Source organism: Choloepus didactylus, chromosome 9, assembly GCF_015220235.1.
Source record: "Choloepus didactylus isolate mChoDid1 chromosome 9, mChoDid1.pri, whole genome shotgun sequence".
NCBI lineage: Eukaryota > Metazoa > Chordata > Mammalia > Pilosa > Megalonychidae > Choloepus > Choloepus didactylus.
In genome coordinates this window covers 36,036,130-36,056,613 of record NC_051315.1, presented here as the reverse complement: position 1 = coordinate 36,056,613, position 20,484 = coordinate 36,036,130, and the positions used below count along the sequence as shown (strand labels likewise).

Genomic DNA, 20,484 nt, shown 5'->3' with positions numbered 1-20,484 from the left:
GGAGTGGCACGATATATTTAAAATTCTGAGTGAGAAAAATTTCCAGCCAAGAATACTTTATCCAGCAAAGCTCTCCTTCAAATTTGAGGGAGAGCTTAAATTTTTCACAGACAAACAAATGCTGAGAGAATTTGCTAACAAGAGACCTGCCCTACTGGAGATACTAAAGGGAGCCCTACAGACAGAGAAACAAAGACAGGACAGAGAGACTTGGAGAAAGGTTCAGTACTAAAGAGATTCGGTATGGGTACAATAAAGGATATTAATAGAGGGGAAAAATATGGCAAACATAAACCAAAGGATAAGATGGCTGATTCAAGAAATGCCTTCACGGTTATAACGTTGAATGTAAATGGATTAAACTCCCCAATTAAAAGATATAGATTCACAGAATGGATCAAAAAAAAATGAACCATCAATATGTTGCATACAAGAGACTCATCTTAGACATAGGGACACAAAGAAACTGAAAGTGAAAGGATGGAAAAAAATATTTCATGCAAGCTACAGCTAAAAGAAAGCAGGTGTAGCAATATTAATCTCAGATAAAATAGACTTCAAATGCAGGGATGTTTTGAGAGACAAAGAAGGCCACTACATACTAATAAAAGGGGCAATTCAGCAAGAAGAAATAACAATCGTAAATGTCTATGCACCCAATCAAGGTGCCACAAAATACATGAGAGAAACACTGGCAAAACTAAAGGAAGCAATTGATGTTTCCACAATAATTGTGGGAGACTTCAACACATCACTCTCTCCTATAGATAGATCAACCAGACAGAAGACCAATAAGGAAATTGAAAACCTAAACAATCTGATAAATGAATTAGATTTAACAGACATATACAGGACATTACATCCCAAATCACCAGGATACACATACTTTTCTACTGCTCACGGAACTTTCTCCAGAATAGATCATATGCTGGGACATAAAACAAGCCTCAATAAATTTAAAAAGATTGAAATTATTCAAAGCACATTCTCTGACCACAATGGAATACAATTAGAAGTCAATAACCATCAGAGACTTAGAAAATTCACAAATACCTGGAGGTTAAACAACACACTCCTAAACAATCAGTGGGTTAAAGAAGAAATAGCAAGAGAAATTGCTAAATATATAGAGACGAACGAAAATGAGAACACAACATACCAAAACCTATGGGATGCAGCAAAAGCAGTGCTAAGGGGGAAATTTATAGCACTAAACGCATATATTAAAAAGGAAGAAAGAGCCAAAATCAAAGAACTAATGGATCAACTGAAGAAGCTAGAAAACGAACAGCAAACCAATCCTAAACCAAGTAGAAGAAAAGAAATAACAAGGATTAAAGCAGAAATAAATGACATAGAGAACAAAAAAACAATAGAGAGGATAAATATCACCAAAAGTTGGTTCTTTGAGAAGATCAACAAGATTGACAAGCCCCTAGCTAGACTGACAAAATCAAAAAGAGAGAAGACCCATATAAACAAAATAATGAATGAAAAAGGTGACATAACTGCAGATCCTGAAGAAATTAAAAAAATTATAAGAGGATATTATGAACAACTGTATGGCAACAAACTGGACAATGTATAAGAAATGGACAATTTCCTGGAAACATATGAACAACCTAGACTGACCAGAGAAGAAATAGAAGAACTCAACCAACCCATCACAAGCAATGAGATCCAATCAGTCATCAAAAATCTTCCCACAGATAAATGCCCAGGGCCAGATGGCTTCACAGGAGAATTCTACCAAACTTTCCAGAAAGAACTGACACCAATCTTACTCAAACTCTTTCAAAACATTGAAGAAAATGGAACACTACCTAACTCATTTTATGAAGCTAACATCAATCTAATACCAAAACCAGGCAAAGATGCTACAAAAAAGGAAAACTACCGGCCAATCTCCCTAATGAATATAGATGCAAAAATCCTCAACAAAATACTTGCAATTCGAATCCAAAGACACATTAAAAAAATCATACACCATGACCAAGTGGGGTTCATTCCAGGCATGCAAGGATGGTTCAACATAAGAAAAACAATCAATGTATTACAACACATTAAAAACTTGAAAGGGAAAAATCAATTGATCATCTCAATAGATGCTGAAAAAGCATTTGACAAACTCCAACATCCCTTTTTGAGAAAAACACTTCAAAAGGTAGGAATTGAAGGAAACTTCCTCAACATGATAAAGAGCATATATGAAAAACCCACAGCCAGCATAGTACTCAATGGTGAGAGACTGAAAGCCTTCCCTCTAAGATCAGGAACAAGACAAGGATGCCCGCTGTCACCACTGTTATTCAACATTGTGCTGGAAGTGCTAGCCAGGGCAATCCGGCAAGACAAAGAAATAAAAGGCATCCAAATTGGAAAAGAAGAAGTAAAACTGTCATTGTTTGCAGACGATATGATCTTATATCTAGAAAACTCTGAGAAATCGACGATACAGCTACTAGAGCTAATAAACAAATTTAGCAAAGTAGCGGGATACAAGATTAATGCACATAAGTCAGTAATGTTTCTATATGCTAGAAATGAACAAACTGAAGAGACACTCAAGAAAAAGATACCATTTTCAATAGCAACTAAAAAAATCAAGTACCTAGGAATAAACTTAACCAAAGATGTAAAAGACCTATACAAAGAAAACTACATAACTCTACTAAAAGAAATAGAAGGGGACCTTAAAATATGGAAAAATATTCCATGTTCATGGATAGGAAGGCTAAATGTCATTAAGATGTCAATTCTACCCAAACTCATCTACAGATTCAATGCAATCCCAATCAAAATTCCAACAACCTACTTTGCAGACTTGGAAAAGCTAGTTATCAAATTTATTTGGAAAGAGAAGATGCCTCGAATTGCTAAAGACACTCTAAAAAAGAAAAACGAAGTGGGAGGACTTACACTCCCTGACTTTGAAGCTTATTATAAAGCCACAGTTGCCAAAACAGCATGGTACTGGCACAAAGATAGACATATAGATCAATGGAATCGAATTGAGAATTCAGAGATAGACCCTCAGATCTATGGCCAACTGATCTTTGATAAGGCCCCCAAAGTCACTGAACTGAGCCATAATGGTCTTTTCAACAAATGGGGCTGGGAGAGTTGGATATCCATATCCAAAAGAATGAAAGAGGACCCCTACCTCACACCCTACACAAAAATTAACTCAAAATGGACCAAAGATCTCAATATAAAAGAAAGTACCATAAAACTCCTAGAAGATAATGTAGGAAAACATCTTCAAGACCTTGTATTAGGAGGCCACTTCCTAGACTTTACACCCAAAGCACAAGCAACAAAAGAGAAAATAGATAAATGGGAACTCCTCAAGCTTAGAAGTTTCTGCACCTCAAAGGAATTTCTCAAAAAGGTAAAAAGAGGCAGCCAACTCAATGGGAAAAAATTTTTGGAAACCATGTATCTGACAAAAGACTGATATCTTGCATATACAAAGAAATCCTACAACTCAATGACAAAAGTACAGACAGCCCAATTATAAAATGGGCAAAAGATATGAAAAGACAGTTCTCTGAAGAGGAAATACAAATGGCCAAGAAACACATGAAAAAATGTTCAGCTTCACTAGCTATTAGAGAGATGCAAATTAAGACCACAATGAGATACCATCTAACACCGGTTAGAATGGCTGCCATTAAACAAACAGGAGACTACAAATGCTGGAGGGGATGTGGAGAAATTGGAACTCTTATTCATTGTTGGTGGGACTGTATAATGGTTCAGCCACTCTGGAAGTCAGTCTGGCAGTTCCTTAGAAAACTAGATATAGAGCTACCATTCGATCCGGCGATTGCACTTCTCGGTATATACCCGGAAGATCGGAAAGCAGTGACACGAACAGATATCTGCACGCCAATGTTCATAGCAGCATTATTCACAATTGCCAAGAGATGGAAACAACCCAAATGTCCTTCAACAGATGAGTGGATAAATAAAATGTGGTATATACACACGATGGAATACTACGCGTCAGTAAGAAGGAACGATCTCGTGAAACATATGACAACATGGATGAACCTTGAAGACATAATGCTGAGCGAAATAAGCCAGGCACAAAAAGAGAAATATTATATGCTACCACTAATGTGAACTTTCAAAAATGTAAAACAAATGGTTTATAATGTAGAATGTAGGGGAACTAGCAGTAGAGAGTAATTAAGGAAGGGGGAACAATAATCCAAGAAGAACAGATAAGCTTTTTAACGTTCTGGGGATGCCCAGAAATGACTATGGTCTGTTAATTTCTGATGGATATATATAGTAGGGACAAGTTCACAGAAAGGTTGCTATATTATGTAACTTTCTTGGGGTAAAGTAGGAACATGTTGGAAGTTAAGCAGTTATCTTAGGTTAGTTGTCTTTTTCTTACTCCCTTGTTATGGTCTCTTTGAAATATTCTTTTATTGTATGTTTGTTTTCTTTTTAACTTTTTTTTTCATACAGTTGATTTAAAAAAGAAGGGAAAGTTAAAAAAAAAAAAAAAAGAAAAACAAGGAAAAAAAAATGATGTAGTGCCCCCTTGAGGAGCCTGTGGAGAATGCAGGGGTATTCGCCTACCCCACCTCCATGGTTGCTAACAAGACCACAGACATAGGGGACTGGTGGTTTGATGGGTTGAGCCCTCTACCATAAGTTTTACCCTTGGGAAGACGGTTGCTGCAAAGGAGAGGCTAGGCCTCCCTATATTTGTGCCTAAGAGTCTCCTCCTGAATGCCTCTTTGTTGCTCAGATGTGGCCCCCTCTCTCTGGCTAAGCCAACTTGAAAGGTGAAATCACTGCCCTCCCCCCTACGTGGGATCAGACACCCAGGGGAGTGAATCTCCATGGCAACGTGGAATGTGACTCCCGGGGAGGAATGTAGACCTTGCATCATGGGACGGAGAACATCTTCTTGACCAAAAGGGGGATGTGAAAGGAAATGAAATAAGCTTCAGTGGCAGAGAGATTCCAAAACGAGCCGAGAGGTCACTCTAGTGGGCACTCTTACGCACACTTTAGACAACCCTTTTTAGGTTCTAAAGAATTGGGGTAGCTGGTGGTGGATACCTGAAACTATCAAACTACAACCCAGAACCCATGAATCTCGAAGACAGATGTATAAAAATGTAGCTTATGAGGGGTGACAATGGGATTGGGAAAGCCATAAGGACCATACTCCACTTTGTCTAGTTTATGGATGGATGAGTAGAAAAATAGGGGAAGGAAACAAACAGACAAAGGTACCCAGTGTTCTTTTTTACTTCAATTGCTCTTTTTCACTCTAATTATTATTCTTGTTATTTTTGTGTGTGTGCTAATGAAGGTGTCAGGGATTGATTTAGGTGATGAATGTACAACTATGTAATGGTACTGTAAACAATCGAAAGTACAATTTGTTTTGTATGACTGCGTGGTATGTGAATATATCTCAATAAAATGATTAAAAAAAAGGAAAAAAAATTGTCATTTCAATGTATAATCAATATAGAAAATTATTAATGAAGTATTTTAACTTCACTTTGGCAATTTTTTTTACACTTAACTCACTAAAATATTCACCAGAAGTAATGGATCTTTTTTTAGATTCATATAATATTCAGTTGAAAAGGTTGACTTACATCCCCGAATTATTCCAAACTTAAAATTTTCTAATTGAATTGAGTACCAGTTTTTAAATTTCAATTTAATGAATATTAATTAAAATTTAAAATTGAGTCAGTTATACTAACCACATTTCAAGTGTTCAATAGGAATATATGGCTAGTGATTTTAGAGAGAGAAGCTCTGGAGGATTTTATGGGAACTTTTTTTTATTTTAAAGCAGTGGGCCCCAAAGTCTGTTAGCCCTTATTAGTTTCTGGTAATCAGAATTTTAGTTCCTGTAGCAAGAAAAAAATATGACTACAGGGCATTGCTGTTTCTTCACAGCATCAGAAAAAGTATTTAGAATATTGGAGGTTTTTCCCCTGATGTCTAGATTTGTCTGATAGTTAACAGTTTTGAGAATTGTAAGAGTAGAAAGGGTTACCTGAGAATTTAAATTCTTAAGAACAGTTTGCAGCTACTCATTTCACATTTTAAGTATTTTGTGGCCTGGTAATATTTTAAATCTCAATTTTATTCAGTCCAACACCAGTAGCCTCCAATATTTTCTTATTTTCAGAGATGAATAGTGTCTGTTATACTCTTCTTATCAGAAAAAGTTTTTATGATACATAAACATATGCCAATGGTATTTTTCACTATGAGGCCATAAGACTAGAAAGTATAGGAATCTATTTCAGTGTATCAATATTTAATGGATAGCGTTTCACAATTCATTGTGGTTTTTTTAAATACCCTAATAACATACCTGAAACAACAGTCAAGGTTGGAAAAGATCTAAAACATGAATATTAGGAACAAAAGCAAGCAGGAAACAGCCCTTTTAAGGGTATTTGTTGATAGGTTGTGGCAGTGTCAGCCACACTTCTTAGGGCAACAAGAGCCTGTCCCTTCTCCATTCCCTTGACATCCTGATTAATCATTTACTTTCAGAATCAGCTGGCCAAGCCTGTTGTGCTCCTATGGGTCTTTCCTGCCTCCCTCTGTACTGCAGCTGTCTTAAACTTTTATGTAGCAAAGTCTTACGAAGGTAGAGACAAAATGTAAGTGTAAATTACAGTAACCTACATAATCAGTCAGAAAGTACTGGTCTCATCAGACTCTTAGGTTTTTATGAGAGAATAGAACTGGAAACCCTTCATTAACTGAAGCCCTAGAAGGAAATGTGGTGTAGAATGAGGTTAGGAACAAAAGCCATATCATATCGTATCATACAGACTGAATTTACATTGTGGTATTTACATTCTGCCTTGCAGGGACAGATAACTGTGTTGACACTGTTTTATCTGATTTAGGAAGTTTTTTATTAGATTGATGAGAGTTGTTTATGAACCTTAGTGATTTCCAGTAAAAGGTTCTTTACTGGGCATGGACTAAACTTTAACTGTTTTCTGTGTTAACTTTGTTACTTTCCTCCCCTCTTATTCAACCTTAACTATTTCTTTCATCTTCCAGGCTTTTGAACACTTACAACAGCTAGAATTAATAAAGCCTATGGAAAGAACGTCTGTGAATGCACAAAGAGAGTACCAGCTGATGAAACTCCTTTTGGATAACACTCAAATTATGAATGCTCTACAGAAATACCCCAACTGTCCCACAGATGTTAGGCAATGGGCAACATCCTCACTAAGCTGGTTATGAATGTGGTCAGTGACTTCAGTATTGGAATTCCAGGCATACTTCTCTAAAGAACTAAGAGCTATTGTCTTTGACAAGATATGTTACTATAGTTTCTTATATTTATAAACATGTATTTTTGTATTTATGGAAGACCTGCACATGAAGCATTTTAGCTGTGTCTTGCCTTTAAATCATGAGCATTGTTACATGATTTATAATTCTAGTGATTGATTTATATTATGTTGTAAGTAGCAGTTCAAAAGAATAAAATGTGACTATTTTAGGAATTGGACCATACGCTTTTTTAACACCTACAAAGTATTTATGTGTTATATTTGAAAAGTTCATTTCAGCCCAGCAGCCAGATGTTTTTACAGACCCTTAAACCAAAGCAGCACAGAAACATTGGTAAGTTGAGATGCAATGGATAATCTTTTGGTCCAGTTTCTACTGCATTTCTTCCTGTATACATGGAAATTCTGAATTCTATCCCAGACCCAGGTTTTTTGTTCAGGAGACTTACCAATTTTGCCAGAGGATGGATCACATGTAAGAGAGAAAAGGTGAGGGAGTTTGAACAGTTTCTTTCAGACTTTTCAAAATACAGCTCTCATACAGTCTGCATCAGAATCCCTTACAGGATTTTTTTTTTTTTTAATGCAGATTCATAGGCCTATCCTCGGCCAAAATAATTAGAATTTGCCTTTTTAGCAAATACTTTAGGAGATATCTAGAAAACCACTACCACAAATAACGGTAAGTCTTTGGCAGTGTTAGTTAAATTTATTTGTATAAAAGATAAATCCCTAAGAGGAATGTGGAAATGTCAGTGGAAACATCGCCTTATAATTCAGGCATACATAAACTCACACAGGTATGTTTAAAATGAAATTTAATAAGCACTCAGTTAATATTAATGACTCAATTTATTCAAGAATATTTGTTTGCCTATTGTGTACATAGGCAAAAGAGACCCCAGCAGTGGCAGTCGGGTATGGACCCTGGAATTCAACCCAGGTTTAAAGTTTGCTCTCTAAGAAATAATTTATCTGTCTTTTAAGAAAACTTAGATGTAGAATGCAATACAAAATTTCTTTGCATAGAAGTAGCTTTTCAGTAGTTAAAACTTATTCTTTTGCATACATAGTCTTTCCTCTCTCCTGCAAAACAGTTAAGCCAAGTCTTCAGATCATTTACTTTTCAGCAATATTTCATTAAGGCTAAGGTTTGCAAATTTGGTTCCACTCATTATTCTACAGTTTTTCAGGGTACATTTTGCCAAATAGCTTAACATGGTAGCATCACTATTACTAGAAGCAAAGATTTTACACTTCTGAGCTATGACTGTCTCTTTAAAAGAATTCTGAATTATTTTAGGGAAGTGCTGTCTGCTTTAAAGGGTGACAGCCTAATGAACTGATTTAAAGATTGCAATTTTTATTAGCTTAAGATGCCCATGAAAGGCTGATAACTCTCATCTGCCTCCATGGCTACATTAAGAGCTACAACATCCAGGTAATACAGAGTAAAAACCTTAAGTAGGAAGGTGGTTTTAATTTTTCACTGTTAGAGATAAACATTAGACAGTTATAAAGCAAATTAGGAAAAAAAGGAGGTTTGGTGAAAGTTTCACAAATGAACTATAGGCCTGCATTCTAAAGGCATTTTTGTGGAGGGTGGGGAGAGAATGTTGATTTCCTTTATCATACTCCCTAATACAAAGAAGCTAAAATGTATTTATTTACAGAGGTTTTTTTAAGTGACCTTCAAAATATAGCCTTAAAAGTATAAGCAGGCAAGTAATTGTAAATTAACCTTAAAATGTAACTTAAAGCAGCTTTTAAATGTAATCTTAAAATGGGAAGTAGGCAGGGGGGTGAAAACCTTTAGTATCACAAAAGAGCAAGATGTAAGTGTAAAGTCTGCAACAAGTAAAGTTTTCATCTGTGGTCCCCAGACCTCCCAGGTATAAATAAAGCCTTTTCATCTATCTCCCTAGACACCTGGGGGCACCTTTCACAGGTGTCACCTAGTTCCTAGAGGAAAACAGGAAATAACTAAATACTGAGATTCTCCAAACCTCTGTTGCGTGTTAACTAAAATGATTACCTCTCTTGTCTCTAATGGATTTAGCCAATTAAAGAATCACTTCAGGGAGGTTGCCCCAAACCTCCCAGATACAGATAAGCCTTTCATCTATCACTTTTTCTGCATGTAATTAAATGATTAACTCTCTGTCTCCAATGGGCATAAAAACCAATTGAAGAAACACTTGAGGAGGCTTATTTCTGAAAACTACCCCCCCCCCCCAGCCGTTCTCTCGCTGGAGTAAATAAACCCTCTTTTCCTTGTCAGTCTGGTTCGGTGTTGACTTCCGTTGGCTGCGCCGAGCGACGAACCCATATTGGAGAAGTGCCCCTTCTACAATTTCATTTCTTAAAGTGCTTAAACCATCATCAATAAAAACCAAATGAAAACTTGATAGACATGTCTTAAAGATAGTCTTCATTTACTAGAAGAGGAATGTAACCTTTTACAACAAAAACAAAAGCCCATCAGCCTCCCCTGGGTCATCAGATTGATAAATTTGTGAAGACTTGTTGGAAGTTTCAGTGCTGATTTTACTCAGGTTCCCTCCAGGTGGCCCACAGGATCTTTTAAAAACAAGGCATCGTGCATGTGAGTGGTTCTGAGGAATTAAATCCTGGTCCAAACTTCCTATACTATAATGATGTAAATGTGATATATACAGTGTATTAACTTTCTGAACTCAGAATCAGTGCTTTGCGGAACATGCTGTGGGAAGCAATTCAGTCTTTTCTGTCGAGATTCCATACAAATTCCATCGTTATCTGCATTTTAAATTGGTTTAGAAGGCAGTACAGGTTCTTTCAAAACAACAATTTAGGTGGCCCCCTCATTCACCTTCACCTTAAGAAAATTAAGAATCCATTGGGGTATGAACTGTGACACTCAGCGGGACACTGTGGGGCTGACACTGTGGGGTTTTTCCCATCCCCATTTTCTTTGAAAGTCACAGTATAAAGTCTTTGCAACATTAAAAATGGAAATGAACACTAGTTTCCTTGATGCACTAATTACCTGAATACAGATCTTACCCATTCAGTTGGTGAACTAGTTAAATATTCAAGAAATGTAGTTTGTATCTTTGATGACGACTGTATTTATTAAGCCACATTCTTCTATTTCCATATCAAGAAACAAGGTAACTTCCTGGTGTAAGGAAAATGTTCAAAAATAGATTGGGGTGATGAATGCACAACTATAAGATGGTAATTGAACTGTTGATTGTAGATCATGGATGATTGTATGATATGTGACTATATCTCAATAAAACTGCAGGGAAAAAAAAAAAAAAAGAAGGTGACTAATGCCACCTATCCAACAGCTTCCTAAAATCCGTAGGACCAGCATGTTCTTCAGTGGTAGTCTGCTTAGCCAATGAAGGGAAATGCCACAAGTGACAAACTTCCCTTCTTTCACCACTATCCCCATTCTTGAAAATCTCAATGTGTAAGTCTCATGTAGATTACAAAAGCTACTAGGCCCCTCTTTCTTTAAGAATGTAGAGCTAAAGAAAGACTGCATGTGCAACTCATACCGTATTCATTTATTTATTTAAATTGGGGATGGAATGGGAATAGTATACATTTTATTTGTACAATATTTAACAATCACTTATCCAAGGTGGGGTTTTAAGGGGATTTTTTTTTAAGCTTTTTGTTAAATACTTGCAGAAAAAACAGCAAGTACAATTTGACAGTAGTACAACACCTGTGCCCAAAACACTGACAAGAAATACAGAGTAAAGCTAAAATAACTGCTTACCAATATCTTGAGAGGTAACAAATAGGATATGGGTTGAGACTGCATAAAAAACGTACTGCTGGTTGCATATCTGAGGTAAATGATGTTCAGTCGAGATGCTACTTATATCATTTTGCCCATAAACTGGTAATTTTCTGCACATTATACCAAATGTTCCTAAAAAGTAATTTTTAAAAAAGGTAAAAAAGAGAAACTGGAAAATATCTGTGTGAAGCTTTTTTTTTTTTTTTTAAACAGTAATCAGTTAATTCCACTAGACTACCATCCGGCAAAGACTTTTCCCCCTACACCTGCATTTTACTTAAATGTAGATTTTAGTTAAGGGTAAGGAAGAGGGGAAGGAGAAATTCTTTTTTAATTCATGACATATGATCCTATTTCTAAATTCCAAAGGTGTTGGGGGGGTTTTCCTGATTGTACTTTCAAAATGTCACCATGAGTGACAGTGCAAGTTCATGGGACCAACAATTGTGAGGCACAGTCTCTGTTCTGAAATATGATTCATAAGGTACCTGTAATAAACATTCAAACAAGAATCACACATCACATGCTAAAACCTCCTAGCATATAATATACATACAAGAGCTGTGCAGGGCATAGACTTCGAATAAAGCCAAACACTGGTTAATCCATCAGTCCTATGGCAGTTGATCATAAAGCAATCCTCACACGAAGATCTGGGCAAGGTAAAAAATATAAGTTAGAGCAGCAGTTCTGATGGGTATCAGAAAGGCAAAATACAAGACTAATCATAAAGAGCACCATACACATGAGGAAAAAGTTATTAGGGTCTCAATTTACCCTGAAACCACCATTTTTCTCATTTTTCAATCTTTTTTCCCAATATCCCTAGCTCAAACTTATGACTTGCCCTCTCTGCACTGACTGTAAACCAAACACTAAAATGCCCTGCAAAAGAAAGTTTTAACAAGACTAGGTATCAGGACAGGTAGTCACTGGAACTTTCTTATTTTACTGCTTATTAAGAAGTATTTTTCTATTAACATAGTTCTCAAAAGGATACAAGTTTTAAAATTGTTTACCTAGAGTTAAGTATAATATCCAGAATTTCTAAAAACTTTCTAACACAGAAAAAAACATTTTATGTTGTGAATAACTGGTTTTATAAAATTTACCTCTAGTGTTCATGTAAGCCAAACATATTCATTTTAATATCCCTTGTTTTCATTTTTTAACTTTTAAAAAGAGAATTAAATGTTTAAACAGTAGGAATTAATCTTCAGGAGGTGAACCATTTTCATGTATGCACATTTCTCAATATATTCTTGATTTGTTTCAAAATGGAAGCAAAGCAAATCAAGAAATTGAGAAGCCAAGTACTTTTTGAAATAAAGAGGTGAATTCAACATTGAAATGGGAATTCTTAGGAATACAATGAAACCTTGGGTACATACGTGACCAAGAGCACATATAGTTCTGTTTGGTGTGTGACACACAGACAATACTATTATCCTCCTTTCCCTCCCTTAGTCTGTGGACCTATACTTACAGTAAATAATATATAACTTATTATTCCCAGAGATTAAGTGTAAAATGCAGTGTATTGTGTGGTTAAATAACCATTTGACGATAACACATTCACAGTGAGCTCCTGATAGTGACATGTAAAAAATTCTTATATAAAATTAATGTATGGATTTACAAACAAACAGCCTGACAAAAGTACTGACCTAATATGTAATCTAGAAATTCAGGAAATTGATGTTTTACTTTGGCCTATATAAATTTGAGGAAGAATCCAATTGTATTCTAATGTAATATTGTTTTGATAAAGTACTTTGGCACCTATCATCACTTCCATTTTCTTAGCAAGGATAAGGCATGAACTCTCCTAAATTAATATCAGAGTTAGTTGTGAAAGCCATCTGGGGAAGGAGGCTAGGCTATGTTACCTACATCAACATTGTTACCTCTAAATGTTGTTGCATATTTTAAGTTATGTCTTAACTTGTTATCCCTGATTTGTTTTAAAGCAGTAACATCTGAAATCTGTGCTTAAAATTCAAAATCTCTGTCCTGGGATAGTTCTTTACAGATCACAGACATCATCTATTACTCTCACAAGATGGCACCAAGCAGAAGTATAGTGATAAAGTTACAAATCTCAAAGCAGAGTGAGTAGTTCTGGGTAATGACACTTCCTGAGGTGATCCTAAAACAGTGATAAAGAATGTCCCACACACTGTTTGGTGTAAAGAAATACACTACAATTTTACATATATAAATAGGAAACATCTATTTTAAAACAATAAAAATGAAGAGCTTTCCAGTGTCACAGCTCACTTAAAAAAATTTAAATCATGCTTCAAATATTCCCAAACACAGCACACCTAAAAAAAAAAAAATAGGTAAATGCAATATTTTGGGAACTGGATGTAAGATGAAGCTTTAAAACAAGGGCAGAAGGGGGAAATGACACCACTTTCTCATTTCAAAAATCACTTTTTCTTAAATTACAGGCTAGCACAAGAAAAGTTAAAACACTGCTTTACACAAATGGCCACTTAGTGTTGGCACTGAGCATAGCTTACCTTTTTTTCTTAAAATAACACAGTGAATTTGTAATACCTTGTTAACAAAACATGAATCAATTTATTATTATTCAAATTGTGTTAGTGTTTTCAATTTTATAATTTAGCAACCGTGGAACTGAGGTATACCTTGTTGAGGGAGGTTAAAGTAATGCTTGGAAGCCTCTTTACTGTACCCCACTTTGATGACTTTTTTTATGTACACAGAACAGCAGCACACTAAACATTCACAAGCTGTGTCATATTGGCATTACAATAGTCATTTATAGAAACACAACAGCAAATGCAATAAAAACAAGTTACCCTTTTTAAAATCTGAAATGAAAAGTTTTTGATTTAAAAAAAAATAGCAGTAGTTCATTTAAGGAATTAGTGTCTTCTGACAAACATTAAGAAATCTGCTGTCAGTTTTCAAACACTTGATTAGCCAGGTCCAAAAGATCCTTATGATTTGGAAAGGGCCACATTCTTCATGTACACTTTCAAAAGTTTCTTTATAGAGTTCATAACTTCTCTCTCAGTCTCAGGTCCTTCACATCTGTGCTGTAGGCAATTCAGGAAGTCTCCCAGAGCGACATTTTTAAACAAGGGTCTTCTTTCCGACATTTCCAAGAGACGACCTACTCATTTCACACAGAAAATAAACCGTAAGCAGTTTTACTAGCTTAGCAGCTCCAGTTCAAGTCCTGTTCTCAGTGTACAATGGTGCAACTATCATAGACTAGATTCTTTGGGAGGAAAGTCAACATTTGTCACCATTGTGACCACTGTTACAATGTCCTCTGTGGTAATGATATTTGTTAGTCTTTGCATCTGAGTAATTCTTTCTCCTACACATCCAGCTGACAATCTGGCTTCCGCATCATGATCCCAGCATTCTTCTATTGTTTCACAGAGCATTGCCATCCCCTGAAAGGAGGAAAACATATTCAAACATCAGGGCCATTTTTTTAGGAAATAGAATAAAACTGCCCTAAAAGAAATTACTATTTAAGTTTCAAGGTGAGGCAAGTTTGATATTTGTCAACATTTACTTTTGTTGAGCATTTGTTGTGTGCAGGACCATGAAGAAAAGCATCAAAAGAAAGTGTTTTTTTTAGCATTGGAGACCATCACAACAGGAATATATATTTTTAATTTCAAAAATCTGTTCATGTTCATAAGCTAGGTCATTCAATTCAACCCTTGAACTGGACTCAAAACCAAGGCTTTAACGGGTCCACCACCTTTTATTGCTTTCTTAGTATCAGCATTTCTATCTTGTGATTAAATAGAAAGATGGTTAGCAGGCCATCCCCGAGGATCCTCTACCTGGTTTTATATACATGTTTCTAGTTATATCTAGTTACATTTAAAACAATCAGTACAATACTGTTCCATCCTTTGCCTAGTCTAGTTTTAAAGCATTTTTAAGAAATTGAAGGTTTTTCAATCCCAAACCAAAAGGCTAAAAACAAACACCTATGGAGAGGAGAAAACAAGATGATTAATAAATATGTATTAAGTTTTTAAAAATGGCATCATATTGGAAGGTGGTAATCAGCAAGGTTACCCAACTATCCACAGGCTCAGGGTCAGGCCCTGCCTTTCCTGGGAAGCTTTCCAAATAGGAGCCATGCTCATCCGCAAAGGATCATAGAGATGGAAGTCTCCTAAGGCTCTGTGACTTCACGACCTCCCTCATGAGGATACAGACACAGTCCTAATTCTGTTGTTTCTAAAACTGTGGAACATCCTGCATGAAGACCACCTCCCCAGAAAATCCTTCCAGAAGAAAGAGAAATGTGCAGAGATAAATCATCCCTGTGAAAAGCCTTTTATTAGGATTTCAAATGAAAAGCTAACTGTGTAACTTACAGCGTGTTTCTGCCAATAATCTCTTAAAACAGGCCTCTTTTTTTTATGCACAACAACTTCCTGCATGTCTTCAAGAGATGGATGCTGGCCAATTTCCTCTTCAAATGGCAACATGTATTCATCCACAGGTCCTGAAATACATAAAAAAAAAAAAAAAAAGAAAGAAAAACCACTATAATTCAAAATCTTCCTGACTTCCAAACTGGTACAAACCTTCTACACATACTCACCATTTTTCCCAACTGTTACATGCTAAAATGGCAGGAGAGAAATAAACTTTCAACTGTACTTATAACATCGTGTGACCCAAACCCAGGTGGAAATCAAAAGGTCCATAATTTGTGTTAATAATGTAAAGGTGTGTGAAGTGTTAAGGATTGTGTAAGGAGGTTTCCTATCAATGGTTTCAGGAATACCTGTCTCCATCTGTATTAAGGAGACATAGGGAACAATTAATATTTGCATATAAAAGAAATAATATCCCTTTAAGCCACCAACTCCTTGCAATTCAGATCAGAATGTCACAGTAGTGTTTCTAACTCTGAAGACTTTGGATTCAAATCTGTTATAATCAGCTTTATTCCATGCCATAGCCAAACCCCACATGCACTCCACATGAGGAATCATACCCTTCTGTCCCCACAAGATCTGCCAAAGCATATGTTTTTGTTTTTGTTTTAAATCATAAACATAATCTCCAATCATGGTTCCCTACAAGTCATAATGTGCCTTCAGATTTATTCAACTGCATAACTGTTTTTTTTCTTGGGCTTACTCAGATAAATACGAATATGCATTTAGGAGTTAATATAGCAAATATTTGAGGAGTGCTTATCCTGACCAGGAACTTTACATCTATTATTTACTTTCATTTTATCTTCACAGGTTGAAAGTGGCATTACCACAATTTTACAGGTAAGAAGGATGCTCAGAAACTTACATAATTTGCATGAGAGCATATGGCTATTTAAGTGGCAGAGCTGGAATTTGAAACCATCTCGCTGAATAGCTCTTAAATCAATGCTGATTTCAAGCACTGTACTATCTCCCTTTGATAGGAAAGGGTCACTAATGAGCAACTGTAGTGACCAGATGTGTGTGCACCTAGACATAAACCTTGAAAGGAACTAATAAATACTCCTAGAGTATGAGTTACAAACAATGAATCATGAAGTGGCCATCTAACACAACCGTTCAATTTTAAGAATCCCTGACAGCTAGAGAGTCTTTGCTTGAGCATCTCCATGATTTTGAGTACTGACATTTTAAGGTTTCCATTCAACTCTTGTTACTCAAAAGTGTGTTCCTCAGGTTGCACTGGCATCAATTGGTAGCTTGTAAGAAATGCAGAATCTCAGGCCCCACCCCAGAACTGCATTCTCCAATAAGATTCCCAGGAGTGTGGTATGCATATTTAATGTTTTAGCATCACTGAATTTAACCATTAATCACTATCCATCAACAAATTTTAAAGCACTCATGTTTCACACTGTTCCTCTGACTTAGAAAGATCTGGCTTCAAATTCGTGACTCTGCAACTTAGTATCTCATACATAGCACACACATACAAAGAAATTAAGAAATGTAAGCATTCTTCCCTTTTCCTTTCTCACAAAACTCCCTGACAACCCCTCCTCCCCACAAAAAAAAAAAAAAAAAAAAAAAATTCACTCCTCTAAATTCCCACAACACTCCCTTAACATTTCATGGGTATTGCATTCATCCAAAAACATACTGAATACCTACTAAATACCAGGCACTGTGCTAGGCAATTCATATCTACCTTTGAGTTAACTGTCCAGGATATATTTTATTGTCTTAACTGTAAATTATTGAGAATAGGGCCTTGTGTATCCCTCATGGTATGTAATCCAATGGTTTGCATTGAAAAATTCATATGAATAAAGATCTTATGAAATATATTTTCCTATAACATCTGCCATTTGACCTAGTTCTGCTTCCATAAATGCACACAATAAATGTACTTCCTCTTCCGCTTTGAGCCAAAATACTTTGAACAGCTTACTCGTCTTCCTATAGACTTCAAAGCTAAAATTATCCCCAAGTTGCTTCAACCTTTCTTAGGTTCTGGCTCTGCTCCCAAACCAGACTCCCAATCCTGGAAGAATGAATAGCTGCCCATTCCTGAGCACTCTCTACCAAGTTCCTTTTAAAAACACTGCATCCCAAATTGAATTTTATATTCCAGAGGTAGTCTGCCCTACAGTGAAAGACTATTACAGTACTCAGAGCAAATAAGGTATATTTATTAACAGTTAAAAATTAAGTATTAAGTTGGTTATATCTTTTAAAATATTCAACACAATTTTTTCTGTGATCTTTGACAATTCAGAGGAAAATTCTAGGCAATTATAAATTAAAATAAAAAACCAGATCAAGCCCACTTACATTGTTTGGGAGTTTAGCAGTCAGGAAATTTGCCTTATATTCTCACATCTAAAAAAAGTGCTGCAACATATGTAAAGAGAGTAGAGACCTATGAAGCATTAGAAAGAGTACCTAGCACACACTATTTATAGTTTTGTCACACGAAGAATATGGTATGCAGATTTGGAAAAAATAATAATAAACTGAATATTTAGAAGACTTGAATGAGGACTTCAGGAACAAGAATAGGAAGCCTTTAGAACCGAGGTACTTTTGCTAGGGGAGGTGACTAATGTTCACATTAGTGTCTGTGTCAGATCACACCTTCAGAGCTTTAAGGAGGAAGAATTTAACTCAACCTGTGATATATCCAAATGCATGTTCCTAGTCCTGTGTAAGGAAGGAGAGACTGGTAAATTCAATCTGGTTAGTTAGATCTGTGTTGGTATCATCTGAGTGCTAAACAGTCTCAGCCTGAGTATCCCGGAGACAGGTACAATACAGAGACCTTCCCCCCGATCTACATACACCTCACCTAGTCACAAGAGTTGATTTCAGGGCCTGGGGGGCAGGACCCACATGACCAAATAAAAGCTCTACATGTGGATCAGAGTTTCGAATGTAAAGTTTCACCATTTACCACTTAAGGCTAAAATAGGTAAGCTACTGTCTTTCTCTGATCCTCAATCTCCCCATCTGTAGAACTGAGATAATAACTACCTCCCAAAGCTCTTTTAGGAAATAAGCTAAAGATATGCAAAGTGCCCAGCCAAACACCTGGCAATGTAAAGGCTCAAAATATATTGGTACTTCCCCGCCCCAAATCCCATCCTATGCTATCCTGTCTCTTGAATTCTCTAAAAGCTACCACCTCTTGGGGTCTATTCAAACAAACAAACAAACAAAAAAAACAATTTGTATTTTGAATGTAATCATCCTGTTACATACATATATAGAAATATATATTTTTTTAAAATATATTGTTTCCCTTACCATCTGCAGCAGTACAGCGAGAAGCCAATTCCCACAGGACTAATCCCACAGCATACATATCTATTCTCAAAAATGCATCTCTTTGGAAGTTTATAGCACCCTCTAATACCTCTGGAGCCATATACCTCCTAGTACCAACCTGAAAAAGATGGTGAAAGCACACAGTACTCATTCATTAACTTTATGAACTAACATTTTATGACTGTGTAAAGGAATCAAAGAAAATAAAATACGGTCTAATATCAGGTATATCTTACTAACAGAGCACGACTATGGAATCAAACAAAATTGTATTCCCTTTCAAGTAACACACAGCCAAAAACAATGAAAACAATCAAAGCATACATCTTTGGGGACTGCTTAAACAAATAAAGTACTATGCAGCTCTTTAAAAATATGAGGTAAATCTATAAGGACTATAATGAAAAGATCTCCAAAAATACTGTATGGTGAAAAAAGGCAAGGTACAAAGCAGTATGTACAGTAAGATCCTTTTTTGGTTATACTTTTAAAAGTATATCAACAGACATATGCTGGTAGAGGCTTAGAACTCTTTTTTTCTTTCTGAAAGGAATCACAAAAAACTGGTGTGGTTGTTTGGGGGAAAAAGGATAAAATAGAGAAGGAAGGTGTATACTTTTCATTTATCCCTTTGTATACTGCTGAAATGTACCTTTAAAAATACTTTTTTTTGAATGTTCATTTTTCTCTGAATTAAAAACAATATAAAACATTACAAAAATTAGACAAGTAAATGATAAACTTTTTTTAAGAAGTTCTATTTGTACAAAATCAATGTATGTATTTCTTAAATCATTCTGTCTTTGAAGAGTCCTTTTATTTGTACTTGTTCCTAATAATGTTCTATTTCTTATTACTACACTATGGTAGCTAGGTTTGGTTGGTACCTGACATTAACTCATAAATGAATGCTTAAGTAATATTCATGAGGTAAGTAGGTAGATTATAATCCACTTGAGTTTTAGTAGCACCACCCCTAGGTGACTGTGATCTCTACTCTATCTGTTGGACAATTAGCTATGAATATACATATAACAGACAGTCTTTTAAAAGAACAGCAGATCTCAAAGACACTAAAATTCAAAAGTTTCATTCATTTACTAAGGAGAACACTTAAAAGAAAGAAAAAAGTAGCCTATGTTGCTTATAAAGATAAATTACACCTACTTATTTTATTATGAGAGAATGGCTTATCTACCTTTTTAGTGTAAAATACCCCCCCTTTTATAAATTGATGATGATAGTAGCTAAAATCTTTTTCCCAATGTTATTTCTTTGCAATATATAAAAGGTGGCACTTTTTGGGAATAACCAATACCTTGGAAGCTCCCTAGATCTACTAAAACTCAAGTGGATTGTAATCTACCTACTTACCTCAAATATCTTAGAAATTTCCTGGTCTGTGAAGCAATTAGCTATTTTTACCCCATGATATAACCCATGTGAGGGTGTCAAAAGATAGCAGAATGAGTCCCAGTCAACTTTTTTTCTTAATAAAAAGGGGGAAGGAGGGTTTATGAGACACAGATGGAACTGTTCCAAAATTTAGTCTTATGATATTCAATCATACAATTAGCTC

General features: G+C 35.7%; 2 protein-coding genes across 13 annotated transcripts in view; one reads left to right on the top strand and one right to left on the bottom strand.

The window, feature by feature from the left end:
* Positions 1–11,219, top strand: part of ORC4 (origin recognition complex subunit 4) — a 145,648-nt gene extending 134,429 nt beyond the window's left edge. For 7 of the 10 annotated variants that reach the window (XM_037850568.1, XM_037850565.1, XM_037850566.1 and 4 more), the window contains one exon: positions 7,078–11,213. In XM_037850568.1, coding sequence (XP_037706496.1) covers positions 7,078–7,266 — 189 coding nt within the window. In that variant the 3' untranslated portion in view covers positions 7,267–11,213. Of the gene's footprint in view, positions 1–7,077 lie in introns of all 10 variants that reach the window. The other 3 variants (XM_037850563.1, XM_037850571.1, XM_037850570.1) reach the window with 3 other exon arrangements.
* The window catches only part of ACVR2A (activin A receptor type 2A), an 86,497-nt gene continuing 76,759 nt past the window's right edge, over positions 10,747–20,484 (bottom strand). Inside the window, exons 9-12 of one of the 3 annotated variants that reach the window (XR_005218973.1) lie at positions 18,885–19,023; positions 15,504–15,634; positions 13,950–14,555; positions 10,793–11,771 (exon numbers count right to left, since the gene is read on the bottom strand). Coding sequence is in view for 2 of the 3 variants with exons in the window: in XM_037850560.1 (XP_037706488.1) it covers positions 14,361–14,555; positions 15,504–15,634; positions 18,885–19,023 (465 nt within the window). In the remaining variant the exon portion in view is untranslated. Of the gene's footprint in view, positions 14,556–15,503; positions 15,635–18,884; positions 19,024–20,484 lie in introns of all 3 variants that reach the window. The other 2 variants (XM_037850560.1, XM_037850561.1) reach the window with 2 other exon arrangements.